This window comes from Podarcis bocagei (genome assembly GCF_964188305.1).
Source record: "Podarcis bocagei genome assembly, chromosome: 3".
Taxonomy (NCBI): Eukaryota; Metazoa; Chordata; class Lepidosauria; order Squamata; family Lacertidae; genus Podarcis; species Podarcis bocagei.
The window spans coordinates 67,176,274-67,197,050 of record NC_138127.1 but is presented as its reverse complement, the minus strand read 5'-3'; the positions used below and the strand labels follow the sequence as shown (position 1 = coordinate 67,197,050).

General features: G+C 43.9%; 1 protein-coding gene across 2 annotated transcripts in view; it reads left to right on the top strand.

Annotated features, from left to right (window-relative positions):
• Positions 1-20,777, top strand: part of AHCTF1 (AT-hook containing transcription factor 1) — a 56,758-nt gene that overhangs the window by 785 nt on the left and 35,196 nt on the right. For both annotated transcript variants that reach the window (XM_081187995.1, XM_081187994.1), the window contains exons 2-4: positions 13,555-13,681; positions 17,096-17,349; positions 20,436-20,616. In XM_081187995.1, the coding sequence (XP_081044121.1) occupies positions 13,561-13,681; positions 17,096-17,349; positions 20,436-20,616 (556 nt within the window). In that variant the 5' untranslated portion in view covers positions 13,555-13,560. The remainder of the gene's footprint in view (positions 1-13,554; positions 13,682-17,095; positions 17,350-20,435; positions 20,617-20,777) is intronic.

Below are 20,777 nucleotides of genomic sequence, written 5' to 3'. Positions count from 1 at the left end.
GGGTCCTTATTTTATTGTTTACTATCCTTGAGTTTACTGTAATACCGGCTTTCATTGTTTCAGTTCAGACTTAACTGAGGTGTAACTGTTGGGTCTTTGGTTGGGCTTATTGTGCATACTTCTAGATATGTTTGCTGATATAGTGGGAACAATACTAATTCTTGGTCCTAACAAAATAAACTGATACAACCTGTGTGTGACCTGGTAGATTCAGTGCCCAGTTGGTCTTCTTCTATACTGGGCAAATACCTCTTTATTTTATTTTATTTTACTAGGCATTTTTTTAAAAATTGTACTATTCTGCTCATATCTGCTGTACCTTTATTGCATGTATACAACTAAAATATAACTTGTTAGGTGCCCTTGAAACATTTCTATTTAGAAAAATAGGCTACTCTAAAAGCCTATTAATCAAGGCTGGCGAACCTGTGGCCTCCCAAATGTTGCTGAACTACAATTCCCAACATCCTGGACCATTAGACCATTGACTAGAACTGATGGAAGTTGGAGGATAATAATGTCTGGAGGGCCACAAATTCCCCACTTACAATTTTAATGTAAAATAAGTTTTTCACTTCAACAAAGATATGTCCATAACTTCAAATGTTTCATCTGCATCAATCTGAAACAGCTTACTGTGTGTTTCAGTCAAATGTTTCCTTTAAGTTACAAGGTGCGCAACATGTAGAATCCCATTGTCCTGCAATACTTGGCCAGCTCATTAGCTGGATGAAATCAGTTCAATATGGAGTGAACATTATGACCACCCTACTTGAACTTCCTGTATAAATATGTTCCTCATCCTGCTTGTTTTTCTTCTGTACCAGCACTTGGATCTCTGCTTATGACTCATTTAGGGAAGTGTAATAACCCAGTGGAAAAGAACCTAAGGTATCTTTAATGACTAGGTCTCCTGTTCTTTTAAAGTTGCAAATAAAAATGATTTATATTGTCAGCCATTCCTGAGTTGAGCTTTATCTCCTAGAAGATGTTGTAGTAAGCATCTTTGAAAGCATGGCAGCTGAAGAGTTTGAGACTGTAAGCCAGAAAATGTCTTACCAGCTTGAAGTTTTTACTATTTGAAATCATCATTGTTCAGTTGTGGCAGTTAGTGTTCATTATATGTTGCGGGAGAAAGCGAGGGAGATTATTATTATTATTATTATTATTATTATTATTATTATTACTGTAATTAAATTTGTATACCACCCTATACTTGTGGGTGTTAGGATCGTTCACAAGATAAAAACACAAAATACATAATCAAAATAAAAACAAAACCAACCCAATAACCCTTCCCCCCCCCAAGGGCATTGAATGTCAATCAGGCAAAGGCCTGATTAAGGAGGAGCATTTTTTCCTGGTGCCTAAAGGTGTATAATGAAGGCACCTAGTGAACCTTCTTGGATTGGAGTTGAAGGGTGAAACGGGGTGTGTGATTTTGTAACCTGTAAGGTAGTCATTTATTTCTACCCTTAGCTGGCATTGGAATATATTCTATTTTATTTATCATTTATTAAATACGTATGGCTCCGTATCAGTAAATATTCCCTGGGTAGTTTACAATTATGACAATATTTTAAAAAATACTAATTTTAATCAACAAAAAAGCAATAAGATAGCAAATACTTTCCTTTATAGGAGACAGCGTAAGTGGTATGCCACTCAAATTAAAACCATGATAAGCCCCAGCAGCTTGAAGTCAATTTTAAAATGCAATTAAGAAGCTTGGTTTAAAAAAAAGGTGTTGACCTTGCATTGAAAAGACCCTAGAGAATATCCCAGCCAAGCTACTTTGGAGAGACTATTCTGTAAAAGGGTACCACTGCCCTCTGCCTGGTAACCACTTACCTCACTTCACTTGGTGGGTGCACCTGCAGCAGAGCCTGAAGGGGATTTAGGCAGGCATATGCGGGAAGAGGCAATATCTCAAGTGACCTTGCCTGAAGCTGTTTAGGGCTTTATGGATTAAAATCAGCATTGGTAGAACTCTTCCATAATATAATCAAATGTCCAGTCCCAGTAATTTGAACTACCTTCAGTTTCTGTACCATTTTTAAAGGCAGCCCCACATAGAATACAGTGGTACCTTGGGTTAAGTACTTAATTCGTTCTGGAGGTCTGTTCTTAACCTGAAGCACCACTTTAGCTAATGGGGCCTCCCACTGCTGCCACGCCACCGGAGCACGATTTCTGTTCTCATCCTGAAGCAAAGTTCTTAACCCGAGGTATTATTTCTGGGTTAGCGGAGTCTGTAACCTGAAGCATCTGTAATCTGAAATGTATGTAACCCGAGGTACCACTGTACACTGCAGTAGTCTTTCACACAGCGTGATTGGAATCAAAATAGATGTAAAAATATCCTGGGGTGGGGAAGCAGAAAATTGATTTTAATAGAATGGACAGTTAATTTATAGATGCCTCATGGACCCCATTGCAATGTGAATAGAAAAGCAACCAGCCCTAATGCCACACATTTCATGATTTTTCTGGGCATTCATCAAATTTAACTCCCTACTGCAACTCTAAAATATTTTGAAACAACTAAGTAGCTGCCAAAGGAGAACAACTTATCCAGAACTGAAGAGTGAGATATAAATGCCTTAAATAAAAATAGAAAAATAGTGAACGTTTAACTGTTTCAGAAGGTGGTAGCCTGAAGTCAGAAATTTTTGCAAGCCACAAATGAGTGATCTATCATTCTGCTGGATGGTGGTCTTCAGGATAAAAATCCTACTCTTTAATATTGAATAGCTGTTCAAATGCAAGTCAGTCTAAAAATGGAAGGGGAAATCCTGATTTGCTTCCATAAGCAGAGTTAGAGAGGAATAAATCTAAATTAAATGTACATTTCTTCCAAGTAGAGATCCTCTAAACAATGGTCATTTAGGGATCCTGTGTAACGGAGAAGGAAGTCCTGCAAAGTTAAGTAGTCCTTATGCTCAAGTAAATGTATATAAAATCAAGTGTTCAAAATTTGCCAGGCGCGTTTTGCATATGGGTATAGGCCATTTGCGACCAAGTGAAGATGCCCAGGAGCAAGGATGGTCCACCACTTGGAGGTGCATGCCTGGGGATCCTTGGATCTTGACTGTTTTCACACACAAGGAACACATCCTGTAGAATTCTGTTATATTTTGCACAATCAGAATGAATTTCAGGAACCAAAAAGTCATATTGAAAAATTCAACTTTTGAGCTGTCTGGCCCCAAAATGGCAACTAGGTATTCTGTTTTGGCAAGTAACCCTGGTTTAGGGAGCAATTTGGCACCTAGTTTATATATCTGAGTGTCTAACACTGATAAAATTGTAGCCTTCAGCTGCATTCACATCATACATTGAAAACACATGGCTTTCGCCTAAAAGCCTGGAAACTCTAGCTTACCACTCACAGAGCTACAATTTGTATTACTCTTTACAAACGACAGATCCCAGGATTCTTTGGGGGAAGCCATGTGCTTTAAGGTGTGGGTGTGACTTTACTAACATTTCCCTTTCCCTACAGACCAAAAATGTACCCTTAATGTGCTGAGAAGGAGAACTACCTATCTAGATAACTCATTTGATTAGTAAACACAAATGTAGACAGAGTGTGCATGGCTTTTAAAGAAAATTGAGAGATTAGCTTTTTGTGCTTTCCTGTTAAGGAAAACATTGTAAAGAAAAGTTACAGTGGTACCCCGCAAGACGAATGCCTCGCAAGACGGAAAACCCGCAAGACGAAAGGGTTTTCTGTTTTGGAGGCGCTTCGCAAGACGAATTTCCCTATGGGCTTGCATCGCAAGACGAAAGCCCATAGGGAAATGCTGGCGGTCAGGAGCAAAGACTTTCGCCCACAGCCGGCCTTCAGAAGGGGACCTCTTCTGAAGGCCGGCGGGGGGCAAAAGTCTTTGCTCCCCCCCGCCTGCCTCCCCCCCGCCTGCCCCGGGCGATCTTAAAATGCTGGCGGGCGGGAGCGAAGCGTTCGCTGCCGACCCCCAGCATTTTAAAATCTCCCCGTGTCCTGGGAAGATTTTAAAATGCTGGGGGTCGGGAGCGAAGCGCTGCAGACCCCCAGCATTTTAAAATCTCCCCGTGTCCTGGGAAGATTTTAAAATGCTGTTCCGAAGTGGGGAGTGGGGGCGGGGACACCTGCCCCCGCCGCCCCACTTCGGAAAGCTGTTCCGAAGTGGGGCGGGGGGGGCGGGGACACCTGGCCCGGCCGCCCCACTTCGGAAAGCTGTTCCGAAGTGGGGAGGGGGGGCGGGGACACCTGGCCCCGCCGCCCCACTTCGGAAAGCTCTTCCGAAGTGGGGAGGGGGGGCGGGGACACCTGGCCCCGCCGCCCCACTTCGGAAAGCTCTTCCGAAGTGGGGAGGGGGGGCGGGAACACCTGGCCCCGCCGCCCCACTTCGGAAAGCTCTTCCGAAGTGGGGAGGGGGGACGGGAACACCTGGCCCCGCCGCCCCACTTCGGAAAGCTGTTCCGAAGTGGGGCGGGGGGGCGGGGACACCTGGCCCCGCCGCCCCACTTCGGAAAGCTCTTCCGAAGTGGGGAGGGGGGGCGGGGACACCTGGCCCCGCCGCCCCACTTCGGAAAGCTCTTCTGAAGTGGGGAGGGGGGCGGGAACACCTGGCCCCGCCGCCCCACTTCGGAAAGCTCTTCTGAAGTGGGGAGGGGGGGCGGGGACACCTGGCCCCGCCGCCCCACTTCGGAAAGCTCTTCCGAAGTGGGGAGGGGGGGCGGGGACACCTGGCCCCGCCGCCCCACTTCGGAAAGCTCTTCCGAAGTGGGGAGGGGGGCGGGAACACCTGGCCCCGCCGCCCCACTTCGGAAAGCTCTTCTGAAGTGGGGAGGGGGGGCGGGAACACCTGGCCCCGCCGCCCCACTTCGGAAAGCTCTTCCGAAGTGGGGCGGGGGGGGCAGGGACACCTGCCCCATCCGCCCCACTTCGGAAAGCTGTTCTGAAGTGGGGCGGGGGGCGGGAACACCTTCTGAAGGCGGGCAGGGGGCGAAAGTCTTTGTCCCCCCTGCCTGCCTTCCCAGGGGCTTTTAAATCGCCCCGGACAGCGGAGAAGTCCTCCGCTGTCCGGAGCGATTTTAAAATGCCACCCGCCAGCATTTTAAGATCGCCCCGGACAGCGGAGAAGTCCTCCGCTGTCCCAGGGTTTTTTAAAATGCTGGGGGTGGGAAGAAAAGCCCTTGTCCCCCCCCCCAGCCTTCAGAAGAGGTCCGGGGACAGACTGTCCCCGGACCTGGCCTGAAGTCGGTTTCCCAGGAACGCATTAATTGATTTTCAATGCATTCCTATGGGAAACCGTGCATCGCAAGACGAAAAAACCGCAAGACGAAGAGAATTGTGGAACGAATTAATTTCGTCTTGCGAGGCACCACTGTACTTTAAAAAATCCAATTCTTGTTCCATCTGCCATGTTTGATGCTTGTACTGATGCACTTCACATGCTGTGGAAAAAGGATACAAAACAGTGGAAAAGTGACTGTGGTAATGTTGTCTTTCCTATTGTCCTTGCCATTGGCAACATACTTTCAGAATATTGTTTTGTTTTTGAATTAGTTTCTGAATATCTTGGTACATTTTTAATTATCATATCCTTTAGTTTATTCCAGGTGTTCCAAAAAGCAGCAGGGTGCTTGGCAGGCCTTGGGCTTTAATATTCTCCACTTTTTGGTAGCCTTTTTGTAAACTTCAGATTAATAGTAGTTTGCTTAAAATAAAAAAGCCTTTGCTATCCATATTGAGTTGTTGTTGTTTTAAAAACTACAAAACAGTATGTATAGACCTGTTGATTTATGACACATTGAATGATATTGAATGTCTCCATTTGTACGGCACATATTTTTTTTAACTAAATGGCATGTTGCTCCTACAGATAATATACAGTGGTGCCTCACAAGACGAAAAGAATTCGTTCCGCGAGTCTTTTCGTCTTGCGATGTTTTTCGTCTTGCGAAGCACGGTCCGTCGCAACTGCACCTCTTCAAGCAGCCTTAAAAAAAAAGCGCAAGACGTTTTCGTCTTGCGAAACAAGCCCATAGGGAAATTCGTCTAGCGAAGCAACGCAAAAATGGAAAACCCTTTCGTCTAGCGAGTTTTTCGTCTTGCAAGGCATTCGTCTTGCGGGGCACCACTGTAATGTTAACTATAAAACAGAGACTTAGAAGAAATGTATCTTGACTTTTGGAAGGAGGAGGAGTAATTGGGCTATGCAGATTTGGCAGTCACTGAAACTTAAAACAATGTCCTCCTTAACTTTGGTGGTGGAGAATTGAGGGCATAGACCCCAGGGTCTAATCTGGTAAAGGCAAATGCCCGTTGAGGACATTCTGTAAAATTAGCGGTCACGGTGAGCTCAATGAAACTATTCAGTCTGTTTTCACTAGAGCACATCAGATCCTGCTATGCACCTGTGCCGGAACACTTGCAAAACTTGGCATGTGTAAATAATTCTCTTGTAGATCTAATGAGTCTCTAGTCTTGAGTTTAAAAAGAATACTGAGATTGCAGGTTATATTCACACATAATATACACACACCATTATAAGTGTGATAAGTCTTTTCACTCTCTGTAAAGGAAATGTTCCTATGTTGCTGGATGGTGCTAGTGCTCACATTCAGGATCTAATTGGCTATAATGTTTGAGGTGCCAGGAAACTTGTCTGGTAACCAGGTCTGTTCCTGGCCTTGCAAATGTTGAGTGATGATGCACATTTCATATGTTTGGGCTATGTTTCCATGTTTTGCTCAACTTGCTTATTGCGCAACTTGTGACCTTCCAGACCAAAAGCTTATTAAGAGCTTGATGAACTCTTTAAAAAAGTTTTATCAAGGTTTGCAAAATTGTGAAACATAATCCCATTTTGTTTTTGAAGAAACAGCATGCAACAATATATTAAGCAGTTAAAGTGGAACAAATACTAAACAGTAAAGTTGCAGAGCTTTCATAGACTAAGAATATTTTAATTGCCAGAAAAAGCAGTTAATAGATTCTGGCAACCAAGTACTGCTGCTCTATAAATATGTGTGCATCCAGATTTAATACCTTTCAGGGGAAGAAAAAGGGATATCTAGCCAGCTTCCAGGGCAGGACAAAGAGGGACTATTAACTTCCACATCTTGAACCTATGCAATACAGATCAGACTCTTCATCAGCTTGAGAGTAGGTTGCCTGTAGAAGATATAATTCTAGATTTGGACTGCACTAAAGTTCTTTTTTGACTTAAGGAAGTTCCTTTGGTAAGACTTTAGCTGAAAAATTGCGAGTCACAAATCCATTGAGCTATCCTGTCCTTGGAATTGTGTGTGCAAATACTTCAGGAATACATCAATAGGTATGTACTCTTTCTAGAAAAATGCAAATAATGGCTTATTTTTGTGAAGTTGCACTATATAAGTATTTAATATCAGCAGTGTGCAACAAATACAATAAAAACCATATAAAACAAAAATTACAGACTAACTATAGGAGAAATATTTTTTTCTTTAATTGCATAAGCCTGGCAGCATAGAGAATTTTTCAGCAAATGCTTAAAAAATGAATACAGAAGAGGTCTGCTAAATCTCTATTGGCAGAGTATTCCACAATATTAGACCAATAACACTGAAATTTCTGTTTCATGTTGTCGTCAGATTAGTCTCAACAACTCAAGGGACAACCAGCAACACTCCTATAGATGCTCTCAGTAATTGAACTAGGATATTAGACTTCAGCTGGTCCCTAATGTACTCTGTACCTAAGTTGCTTATTAATTAATACAAGAATCTTAAACCTAGCTTGGCAGCAGATCAGCCAGTTCAGATGTTTTAACAATGGAGTTGCGTGTTGTTGGATAACTGATCCTATCAATAGCCTAGCAGCCACATTCTGTACAGTCTGCAGGTTCCAAACCAGGCTCAAGCGCAAACACACATAGAGTGCATTACATTAATTTAGTTTGGAGATTACCAGCAGCGCCTGGTCTACAGTGGTCATACTATCCCTGTCCAGGAATGGTCATAACTAGTGAACAGACAAAACTTCGAAGAAGGCACTCCTAGCCACAGTAATACACTTAATACTGCATCACAGACCACCACCAGCAGCCTGGTAACTAGTTCTGTGTCATACCTAGAACTACTAGTAGGGATGTATGAATATGCCTTAATCCATTCCAGTACTCATTCATGCATTCATCAGCTGTTCTTTGTTGTGTGGGACGTGGGTGGTGCTGTGGTCTAAACCACTTACCTTCTTGGGCAGGGGTCTTCAAACTTTTTAAACGGGGCCGGTTCACTGTCCCTCAGACACTGTTGGGGGCCATACTATACTGTAGTTGGAAAAAATATGAACAAATTCCTATGCACACTGCACATATTTTATTTGTAGTGCACAAAAACAGGAAAAACAATACAATATTTAAAATGAAGAACAATTTTAATCAACATAAACTTATAAGTATTTCAATAGGAAGTATGGGCCTGATTTTGGCTAATGAAATGGTCAATATCCGGTTCCATATTTGTCACTGCTAGTCATAGCAAGTGATGCAAGTGTTCACCAATTAGTCTGGATCTTGTTGGAGATTTCAGATGTTCATTTGGGGAAAAGTCTGTTCACAGACATAGGTGCTTCCAAAGAAGGTTGCAATTTTGAGTTCATGGTTAAGATATGTCTCAGAGGGGAAAGATGCATAGAAATTAGTGAGGCTGCTTGATTTGAATGTGGGTTGTGGGGAATAAATGTGGAGGGTGAAAACCACAGACCTTGAGCTCCTGGGAGAAAAAATGTGGGATGGAAATTCAGTAACTGTTCTGTCCCGCTTCTGGGGAGGGGGGTTCGGATGAACCCATACCCATTTCCCCCCCCCAAAGCCTGCGTCCACGTGGTCTCCTCTTGGATGGCAGGCAGACGTTTACTCGCGAGCAACCTGATGCCGAGGGGGATTCCTCATGAGCAAGCACACCTTGGATCACAGCCCAGCCCCCAAGCACTTATCCCAGGACAAAAAGTCCCTAGGATGGTGGCGGCCATCTTTTTCCTTGGATGCGATCCCCAGCGGCCCCAAGGGAGGCTTTCTTGCGAGTAAGCCCCAGAGCCCTGTGTTCCTTGTGAGTGACCTTCCCCCTTCCCCTGTCCTCTGCTCGTAGCTCACCATCCGTGTGGAGGCTGCCACAGGCGCAGGAGATGGAGGGTGAGCCCGGCCAGAGGAGGCGGCTGGGGCTGCCGAGCTGGGCTGCAAGGACAACAGCGGCTGGGGCTGGATCAGGCAGCGCGCCACGGCGGAGAGGGCGGCGGACCACAGGGCACAAGTGAACAGCATGGTCGCTGGGGATTGAGGGAGGTGGACACACGTGGGGCGGGACAGGCCAGATGGCAAGGCAGGGCAGGGCCAGGAGGGGAAAATCCTGACCTGCCTCTTTCCCTCCCGCCTGCTCTGCTTAAAGGCACCGCGGCACAAGCTCTCCAAAGCGTGTTGAGTCTCCTCCTCAATGGCTTTCCAGCAGGTTCTACAGTGGCTGGGTGTGCCAGATTTAGGACCCTGGCAGGCTGCATTCGGCCCGTGAACCTTAGTTGAGTACCCCTGCTCTTGGACTTGCCTATGGAAGGATTGGCAATTCAAATCCATGTGATGGGGTGAGCTTCTGTTGCTCTGTCCCAGCTTCTGCCAACCTAGCAGTTCAAAAGCGTATCAGTGCAAGTAGATAAATATGTACCGATGTGATGGGACAGTAAACAGCATTTCCGTGTGCTCTGGCTTCCGTCATGGTGTTATGTTGCGCCAGAAGCAGTTTAGTCATGCTGGTCACATGATCCAGAAAGCTGTCTTTGGACAAATGCCAGCTCTTTCAGCCTGAAAAGCGAGATGAGCGCCACACCCCATAGTTGCCTTTGACTGGACTTAGCCGTCCAGGGGTCCTTTAATTTTTACCTTGCCTTTGTTATGCTGCAATTGGTTTATTTTACACAAGTATATTTCATTTTGTTGTCTGTTGATGTAGAAGTATACATAATCTTTTATGTATATCACAGAACTTGATGGATGTGGCTTTGTAGATATTTACAACTCTTCCCTTCCCTATGTGTTTGACTTCAAAATTAATGACTTTTCAGAGGGGTATCCCTGTTTATCAGTTGTAGCAAGAACAAACTCTTGTGGCAGCTTAAAAACAAAGTGAATGAAGTAGCTAATGGGCCATCACAAAGCCACCTATTGCTGCAAGCCTACCCATGTCTACTTGGCAGTAATTCCAATTGAATTCAATGGGGATTCCCCCGGAAAGCGGGGTTGGGCTTGCACCCTTGCTAACTTGATTTTGCAGTTTGACATAAATTTAGTTCTGGCTCCCCCTCACCCAGACATCAGGGAGTGATAGTTTAGTACCCTGTTGATATTTTGCTCTTTATTTTCTAGGTTATATGAATTCCTGTGGGTATATTAAACATTTAACAGGCGCTCCAGTACCAGTGTAATGCCCCTTTTATAAACCATTTTTGTAATGCAGCTCTTTATTTCATAAATGCACGTTTTATACAGAAATTTGTTCTATGTGTATCTGCTGAAACAGTGCCTAAACTAATGTATGTTTCAGAATGTTCTCAGTAAGCATGATTTTGTTTTACAGCTTGGTATCCTCAGACTTCAACTGAGGAGCAGGCACAAATTCAGCAGTTAACAAAAGAGGTCACTTTTTCATGTGAAAATAACAATAATGAATTATTCCTTCTATCGGTCTTTGAAATTCACAGTACGAAGCAGATTAAGGCTGCAATCATAGCTCCACTTATCAGAGGAAGAGCTCCATTGAATTCAATGGGATTTACTTCTGAGTAGACATGATTTAAAGAATGCAGCTTCCACACAGTCAGTGAACAATATTTTAGAAAAAAGGGAAGCAACGAGGCCACTGTCAGGATAGCAGTAATTCTATGCCAATGAATATGTAAACAATGTGTATTAAGTGTCTCTTATTTACATACAATGTGCACATATTTTTTTAAAAAGTTGTTGTAGGAGAACTAAAGTGATGAGAAATCATAGCAAATGTCCTTCCATCTTTTCTCTCTCTCCCCCCAGCTTGCTTTGTTTCTTGCTGTAACTTTGCAAGTCAATATGGTATTTAAAAAAACCCCTGTGGTTATAAAAAGAGGTGGGAAACCATCTTAATTGTTGTTCTTGCTCTAGTTTCCCCATCTTTTCCCTCCTCCCAAATCAGTATCAGTAAGGGACGTGGGTGGTGCTGTGGTCTAAACCACTGAGCCTTTTGGGCTTGCCGATCAGAAGGTCAGAGGTTTGAATCCCCACGACGGGGTGAGCTCCTGTTGCTCAATCCCAGCTCCTGTCAACCTAGCAGTTCGAAAGCACACCCAAAAGTGCAAGTAGATAAATAGGTACCGCTCCGGTGGGAAGGTAAATGGCATTTCCGTGCGCTGCTCTGGTTTCGCCAGAAGAGGCTTAGTCATGTTGGCCACATGACCCGGAAAAACTGTCTGCGGACAAACACCAGCTCCCTCGGCCTGTAAAGTGAGATGAGCGCCGCAACCCGAGAGTCGACTGCGACTGGACTTAACTGTCAGGGGTCCTTTACCTTTACCTTTTTAAGGTTGTGTGTGCTACCTGTGTGTCTTACACATTCAGTGTTTGGCATAGGCAATGACAGATTGAAGCTGTTGACATTTATTTTAATGAACCTTAGTAATACTAGTGATTAGTAAACTTGATTCTTGGCTACCGATGAAAGTTTACAATTTGTGGGAAATGTGTTTGTTACATAAGATATACTTTGGAACCAGGTATAGATCCATTACTATTGACTTTCATCTGTAATCCCTGCAGATTACCATCTTCTAAAGTTAAGGGTGATATCTAATGCTAAGTCAGTTAAATCATTTGATTTCAGTGGGTCTCCTCTGAGTGTGAGTAACATTGGTTATCCCCTATGATTAATATCCTTTACTTCCTCTAGGCTTTGCTAGAAAATTCTGGTATTTACAGATAAGGATAATTGAAAAGGAGTAAATTACGCAGAAAAAGCAATTATTTTGACTGCAGAATTTGAGTTCCTTAGACCAGTGTTTCCCAACCTTTTTTGGGCAAAGGCACACTTGTTTCATGAAAAAAATCTCGAGGCACACCACCATTACATCCCCGTGACATCAGCGCGCAGCGTCATGCCGGGAGGGACATGAATTGCTAGCAAATTACATAATCACCTCCTTGAGGGCTGGCTCATCTTCTCCGAAAGCAGAACCCCATTAATTAACAGGACAGACTCACACCATAGCCAAGACGAGGGGGGAAAACCTCAGTCATGCACAGTCATGCACATGTGGGGGCTAAATGAGGATGAAGACCGGGCAGAGAGCAGGGTTCAAATCACCCCACCTGGCCAGGACAATCCCTGGGTGCTCCCTTGGGCCACTCGCCTGACCCACCTCGCAGGGCTGTTGTTGCGAGGATAACACGGGGAGAACCACGCGCGCCCCCGGGAGCTCCTTGGAGGAGAAAGCGGGCGATGAATGCAATGCACGAAATATATGAGAGGCGACCAGGTTTTGCAGGTGAGGGGCCCCCGCCAGCCTCCGCTTCCAACACCCGGCGCAACGACGCCGAAGTTTCCCCCCCGGGCTAGGCTCGGGGAGCAGCGCTGCTCCCCCCGGCTCCCCTTCGCCCTCCCGGCTCTCTCTGCCGCCCACTGGGGACCCCCCTCACCTGCCAAGTCCGGAGCGCCGGTGGAAGTTGCATGAATGCATGCAGGGCGCCGCGTTGCCATTGCATTGCACTGCACTCCATGCAACGCCTGCACGCATGCATTGCCTTGCACGCCCGCCAAGGGGTCTCCCCGCGGTCCGATGCGTCCCCTCCGGCGTGGATGCAGCATTGCAAAAATAAAAACCCCCTGACGCAGCCCTACCTGGGGGGCAGCCTCCTCCGCCACCGCTCCGCCTCCGCGGGGATCCCTGGGCTCCATCCTGCCGCCCGATCTCCGCGGGGGCACAGGCAGGCTGCGCGGGGTCTGCGCGGAAGAGCCCCTGCCCGCCCGGCCGCCGCCGCTGCGCTCATTCCATGGCCAGGAGAAGAGCGCTTCAAACAAAACGCCCGGCCCGCCAGGCCACGCTGGGAAACGTAGTTCGCGCACCCCGCGTGGGCGCGGAGCCCAAGGGCGAGGGGACTACGGATCCCGGCAGCCCCCGTGCCGGGGACGGAGGGGGAGAGGCCGGGTGCAGGGATGGAGGGACGGGTGGGTGAGCGAGTGAGTGAGTGGCAGCCGCCAAGCCTTGGCCGAGAGCCAGGAAGGGCCTCCCCGGAGGAGGAGGAGGGAGGCGCAGAGCGGGAGGGAGGGAGGGAACCCCAGGGGTCATCTAGTGACGGCGCCCCAATCGAAAATTTGACTTAAAAAAAAAATCTTTCGAATTTTTTAATTTTCCCCGCGGCACACCAGGCAACATCTCGCGGCACACTAGTGTGCCGCGGAACAGTGGTTGGGAAACACTGCCTTAGACCATGAGTATTGTAGTAGCTGTAATAACTTACTGGAACAGTCTGCTTGCTGAATAAACTTCCTGTTGTGTCTCTACAGTGAAGCATGCGAGACCTAACAGCTCACGTAACCAGCAGCCTCCTGCAATTTCCAGAAGTGACTATACAAGCTCTTGGGGAAGATGAAATAATGATAGATTCGGTACTTCATGGGAAATTCACTGGAGGTAAAACTTTGAGAATTCATTTCTTATCTGTTAGGAACATTAAATGTATGTTCTAATGTATAAATGCATAGTCAGTAATATGATCACTAGAGCAAAGAAGAATGCCCTTAACTGGGGAAAACAAATTGGGTCCATGTAGGGAACAGTTTATCAGAACCCACAATGAAGACACTGAGCATTTGGTCATCTGTGTGAGTCCAAATGCAGGAACTGAATTTAATGCTGCAGCGGTTCTGTCTTCATAGACACTGAAGCTAAATTCTGGCAGGATGGAGTTGCTAATGGTTGTCAGATATTGCCCATTCACAGCAGAGTCATGATGCCCATTAAGAGAGAAAAACACTGCTTGGAACAGCAGTTTTGTCCTGCTCTGATGCTGGATTCCTAGGTGGTAGCAATGGGCTAAGGGACACTTTTTTACTAGCTTGGGTAGATGTACCAGCTGATTTCCTTTCATATATAACACATGTGACAGTAACTTCTCATTAGTTTCTATAAAATGTCCAATCTTGGCCTGCTGTTGAACATTGGAAGCTTCAGCTAATACAGAGTGCAGCAACCAAACAAACCAAACCCATGTGAAGAGGGGAACAAATCACTCCTATCCTGGATTATTTGCATTGGTTCATCTTATCTCAACTCAAGGTGACAGTTTCCTGCAATGCAGGAATCTTTTGCCCAATGTGGGACTCAAACCCACGAGTCTCATGCTCTACCGACTGAGATGTTAAATGCAGTAATCTTCAGAAAAATCCATGTTGTACCTCAGAACAGATAAACTGTAGTTAAGAAGGCTTGACTGTTCACTGAAGTTTTCAGTATGAAGGGTTTCCATTGACTGAAAGTGTATGTACTTGCCAGGAGTAAATCTAGAATCAGAACTCATTTTCTCCCCTTTAATATTCATTGGCATTGTGTTTTCCATATACCTGAGTCAATATAAGCCTGGAATTGAATTTTTGTGTCCAGGCAAAAGACATTTTTTCTAAGTTTTTGCTTGTAATTTGGCCCCTTTCTTGTTTTTAGTCCCATTGTCCTCTTTAACTTCAGGGCTAGTACAGTGGTCCCCTCAGAAGCAACTGTGCTTGTGTGCAGTGTTGCATATATTTTTGTAAATATGCATGGATGTTTCTCTGCAGAGTGTCCCAACTCTTTGGAAATGCTGTCATAGGTAGTAAGATGAAAACTGGCTAGGTATGCTTGTATTACAGTTTCTTGTGTTTATTCAGGAACTTGTTTTTTTAATGTATCAAAAAACATTTGAAAAGCCATATATTTTTATATATATATATATATATATAAAACTATACAAAGATGCTTAAGAATAATAATAACACTGGTCAACAACAAATTTGTTGTCTGCGTTTTTTCAGTTGATTTAGGACGAATCTGATGCACTGAATCCAAAAATCACATTGGTTTTGCTCAATCAGGTCAAGTTTTTGAGCTATGGCCACATGTCATTTTTTTACGTTTTTGTTCACATGTACGCTTGTGTGGAGCATTTTAGAAGAAGTTGGGGGTAAAATGCCATGTTGAATAATTGTTTTGATTGGAAATGATTATTTTAATGACAAGAAGTATTCAGGTCCGATAGTTCTTGGTGATTATGTCGAAAAGGGATCAGTTTGAAGTCATAAAACCTCGAAATCTTCCATAAATTGGTGCGGCAAAGCATAAAGTTGGGGGATCAAAACTAAGTTAATGGGGCAGCCGCCCCATGAAGTATCCTGATCTTCAATCAGCACGTCGTCCTGTAGCTCATTGTGATGAAATTCCAGTGCCTATCTTCGGAGAACTTCCTGACATTAGTGACGAAGATGCCTCCAGTGTTGAAGGACATGAAGAAGAAGAAGTGGTTCTTGAAGATGATGCTCCCCATCCATTTTCCCAAAAGGAGTTGAATGATCTAGTTCGCGACCTCAGCTTGTCAAAGGACTCTGCCGAACTGTTGGCATCCAGATTGAAGGAAAAAAACCTCCTCTCTGACAATGCTCGCATCAGCTTCTTCTGCAACAGGCATCAAGAGTACCTCTGTTTTTTCTCGGAAGAGAAGGACTTGGTGTACTGTGCAGATATTGCGCAGCTTCTGCTCAAGCTTGGAGTGCCACAGTACGAACCCAAAGATTGGAGACTGTTCATTGACAGCAGCAAGCGATCCCTGAAATGTGTTCTGCTACACAACGGCAACCAGTTTGCCTCTATACCCCTGGCTCACTCGAGTACACTGAAGGAGAACTATGAAGCGGTGAAGTATGTGCTGGAGAAAATTGGTTATGATCAGCATAAGTGGTTTATTTGTGTTGACCTGAAGATGGTAAACTTTTTGTTGGGACAACAGTCTGGCTTCACCAAGTACCCATGTTTTCTGTGCATGTGGGATAGTAGGGACCGTGCTCAGCGTTGCACGAAGAAGGACTGGCCTGTGCGGGAGGAATTGGTGCCTTGCAGAAAAAGGAACGTCATCAACGACCCTCTGGTGGACAGAGACAGAATACTCTTCCCACCGCTGCAAATCAAGCTCGGCTTAATCAAGCAGTTCACCAAGGCTCTGGACAAGGATGGTGACTGCTTCACTTACTTGTGCCAGGCTTTTCCAGGATTGACCATGGAGAAATTGAAAGCTGGCATCTTTGACGGTCCTCAGATCTGTCAGCTCATCAGAGATCCAGAGTTCGGAAACTCAATGAACGAAGTGGAACTGGAAGCTGGAAGGCATTTGTTCTGGTAGTGAATAACTTTCTTGGCAACAATAAGGCCAGAAACTACGCAGAACTTGTCAACAACATGCTGTCTGCTTTCAGAAACCTGGGCTGCAACATGAGCGTCAAGGTGCACTACCTATTTTCACATATGGACCGGTTTCCTGAGAACCTGGGTTCAATGAGTGATGAGCAGGGGGAGAGATTCCATCAGGACATGAAAGAGATGGAGACCAGGTATCAGGGTCGCTGGGACGCAGTCATGATGACTGACTACTGTTGGACTCTGAAGAGAGACCTCCCTGCCGCTGAGCATTCCAGGAGTTCCAAGAAACGGAAGTTCAAGCCCTGAAGTTTGAAAAATGGTGAAGCAACATGCAATTTACGTGTACTTACCTTTATCAATGCCCACCATTCAGTTTACAGTAAACCTGACCTGATGGAGAGAAATGGATGCCATTTCCTGATTCAGCAGTGCAAAAATACCCCAAATCAGTTGTAGAAATCTAGACAACATTCAAAAAGTAAAAAATTGTTGCCCAGTGTAATAATTGTATATACCTTTCATCCGCAGATGCAATGTATGCATTATTTTTGAGTATGTTTATTAGGAAAGATACTTTTCTTCAGCCCTTCTTTCCAGATCCCAGGTTTACAATAATGCCTCCACATTTTTCCTGTTACTTATGTATATTTCTTCTTTTTTTTCTAGGACGAAGTGGACTGGCCTGCTTGGCTTGTGGGCCTCAGCTTGAGGTAGTAAACCCAGTCACTGGAGAACGGCTGTCTGCATACCATTTTAGTGGAGTGACTGAACAGCCTCCCACTATCCTTGCAGTGAAAGAGTTTTCCTGGCAAAAAAGAACTGGACTACTAATTGGCTTGGAAGAAGCAGAAGGAAGTGTTCTGTGTTTGTATGACCTTGGAATATCAAGAGTCGTCAAAGCAGTTGTTCTTCCTGGAAGGGTACATACATGGCTTTAAATATAAAAATCAAGACTTTTGCTTTGTTGTATACTTTAGATGTTATTTATATTTTGATTGCTGTTGGCATTAAACCAAATTCTCCCCTACATCTTAGTGATACCCTTTAAAACTGAAATCCAGGTCTTATCTTCACAGTGATTAGACAAACTCCCCCTTTTCTCAGCAAGTGAAAGGCAGTTTAAGATCCTTTAATAGGATTTGTGAAATCAATTGCATGAGTGTAGTAGTACCAAGGATGAGGGCATTAAGCAGGCCAAGCGCTTAGTGAAACTGGAAATGCAGCTCTTGGTGGAACATAGACTGGAGATAACCCTGTCTGAAACCCTGGGGTGTTGCTTCCAGTCAGCATAGGCAATACTAAACTGTTTGGATAGATGACCTTACTTTGTATTAAGGAACTTCCTAAGTTCATAGCAACTCTCATGCTTTCCCTAAGGAGAGGTTCTTTGGGACGCTGCTATGCGGTGTGGATAGGCATTGAAAAATTCCCGAGCTTGAGACTTCCTCAGAGTTGTACTAGGTTGGATGCACCCCAGTATATCCTTGGTACTGCATTGCTTTATTTGTATGGCCTGTTCAAAATGAGAATGCTATCTATTGCCCTGGGTTTGGGATAACCTGCATAAACAATGTTCTCTTAACCTATGCCACAGGTAAAATATCTTATATGCACTGTTTTCTATATACTTAGTTTAGATAATATTTGGGTTCAGAGACCAAAGTAAAAATTTATGAGCAGAGAAGCATTAACGTATGGCAGTGGAAAACAAAATTCAAACGGTGAGCTGTTCTCTGGTGTATATTTGGTCATCTGCAGTCCAAATTTGTATTAAACCCGATCATTAAAATATTTGGCATTGTTGGCACTTGAGCTTCTAGAACAAATATATTTAGGTCAATTGTGTCCACAGTGTTGATGCTGAAAGCTCGGAGCCTGGAGGTTCCTGTTGCAGATAGTAAGCAAACATCTGCAAGCACATGGTATTTTCCATTTCCACAGCCACTTATAAGAGAGTCATGGTTGTGTATCTCTAATCTGCAAAAATGTACCGTGCTTCATTTTGATATTACATGAATTTTGTTTGTGATTTCTCCTTAATTCTCTGAACTGCAAGCCAGACTTTGAGTGGCATATCATAGTTCTTTTGAGATTTTTCTGGGCCAAATTTCTTTTAAGCTCATTATTCAAGTGTGTGTTCAAGGAAATCAGTATAAATTTAAGGACTGGGAAGGTGTTAATAAAGAGTATTCAGAGAGGTTTCAAAAATAAGAAGCCAAATAGTCAAATGGGGTGAATTCTTATCTCCAGGCACATCCAAATATTTTTGATTTGAGGCTCGGGAAGAATTGATAGAAGCCAGAGTGGAAACTTGTAAATTTATTGATTGTTTTAACCTTGTGGAATGGAAGTAAATATCTCTTGGTGGCAATCTCTAGGCCTGAGTGCTGAGAATTTTAGCCATATTCTTTGTCAGTAATAATTTTCAGACTTTTTGCTTGATCCTAAGCATTTTTGTCATTATCATTCTGTGACTCTAATTGTACTCTTATTCCATGGTTCAGTGGGCTGCAATATTTTATAATGACCTGATCTACTCAATACCCCAAAAGAATCAATTTTAGTGCTTGCTGCTGTCACTTGAAATCTGTCATATCTCCAGCATTTGTCAGCTCTTAAAATGCTGGAGAACACCAGTAAGTACAAAAAGTACTTTTCTGCTGAATAACCTTAAATAATAGGTCAGTAGTACTTTGAGGATACATTTTCTTTGTGGCAGTATAATGTTATCCCCTGAATCCAAGTAATTCTCAAATAGTCTGTCTTGTTGGGATGGGATCTTGCATGCAAGGACATGGAGATCTCACTTTCAAATATGAGATGTCTGCACTTTTTCTACAATGAGCCAGAGACACGGTCTTAATCCCACTTTGAGGGCCTCTGAATAATCTTAATAAAATAAACTAAAGGCTACAGTTCTCACAAGTGTAAAATGTTTATTCTGGTCATTTATGTTCCTTGGTTTTATCTTTTAAAGCAGCAGTTGTGTGTAAAGGCTTTTAAATAGAAATGTTTCTGTGAAGAAATGTCCAAGCTTTTATGCAGAGTTCTGTGCTCCAACATCAGGAAGCTTTTATTTTTTAAGGGAGGGGGGTTAATTCAGGTCTTCAAAGACAAGCAGAGTACAGATAGTGTTGAATTTGTGAGGCATTTCAATGAGCAATTGTGTTCTGTCCAAAAAGAGTTCTCTATAGCACAATGGCTTGTGTTTTAACAGTGCATCAAATCTCATTAGCTTCAAAAATTATTTGGAACTCAGGAAAACTTGCTTTCCTTTGAAGACAGCTTTTCTTCTGCTAACTGAAAAGGTGCATATAATAGTTCAGACAATAACCTAGGATGGTAAAATAGTCTCATAGCATGAATACCTTTTAAAAGTTGGCCAGAGTTAAAAGCTTTTAAAAATTTAGTACTTAATATAACTACTTGGATGATACTTATCTGACCAATAACACATTTTTACTGATAAACTAAAAAACTTATTTAAATTGTTTTCCAGGACTTATTAATGTATCTGTGGCTGAAGTTGCATCCTCTGCTTGACATGAGAGATGGAACAATTCAATAATACCCAGTTGCTGGGCAAAAATCCTTAGTATGAATAACAAAAAAAGCCAGTGTAGTGTAGTGGTTAGGGTGTTGGACTAGGACCTGGGAGGCCAGGTTTCAGATCCCTGGTTGGTCATGATGCTCACTGGGTGACCTTTGACCCGTCACTGTCTCTCAGCACAGGGTGGTTGTGGGAATAAAATTGGGAGAGCAAGAACCATGTTCGCTGCCTTGAACTCCTTGGAGGAAAGGTGGGATATAAATGTAAAAAAAGGGGGGGAATAAACTTAATAATTCTGGGAATGCTAAGTAATGGATGGAGCCATGACCAAATCCTTATACCTGGGATTGCAATGCTGGGTGGTAGAGCTGGACTAAATACAAAAATTAAATGGAATTCATGTTGCTTACCTTGCAATTTGTCAAATATCTTAAGTAATACTCAGTTTTTTCCTAGGTTACTGCCATTGAACCCATAATTAACCATGGAGGAGCCAGCTTGACAACGCAACACTTGCACCAGAGTCTCAGGTGGCTGTTCGGTGTGGCTGCTGTGGTTACAGATGTTGGGCATGTCCTCCTGATTGATCTATGTCTGGATGACTTATCATGTAGCCAGAATGAAATAGAGGCATCTGGTAAATTCAGTTAATTTTTCCTTGTAATATTGCTTGATTATTGAAAAACAAGAGTTAAGTTTCCTAGATAGAGACCTGATTTTCACACAGTCCATTGTATGTCCAGCCAAAGCAGTTACTTTGAATGTCCAAATTCAGCCAATCAATCTAAATATAGTTGG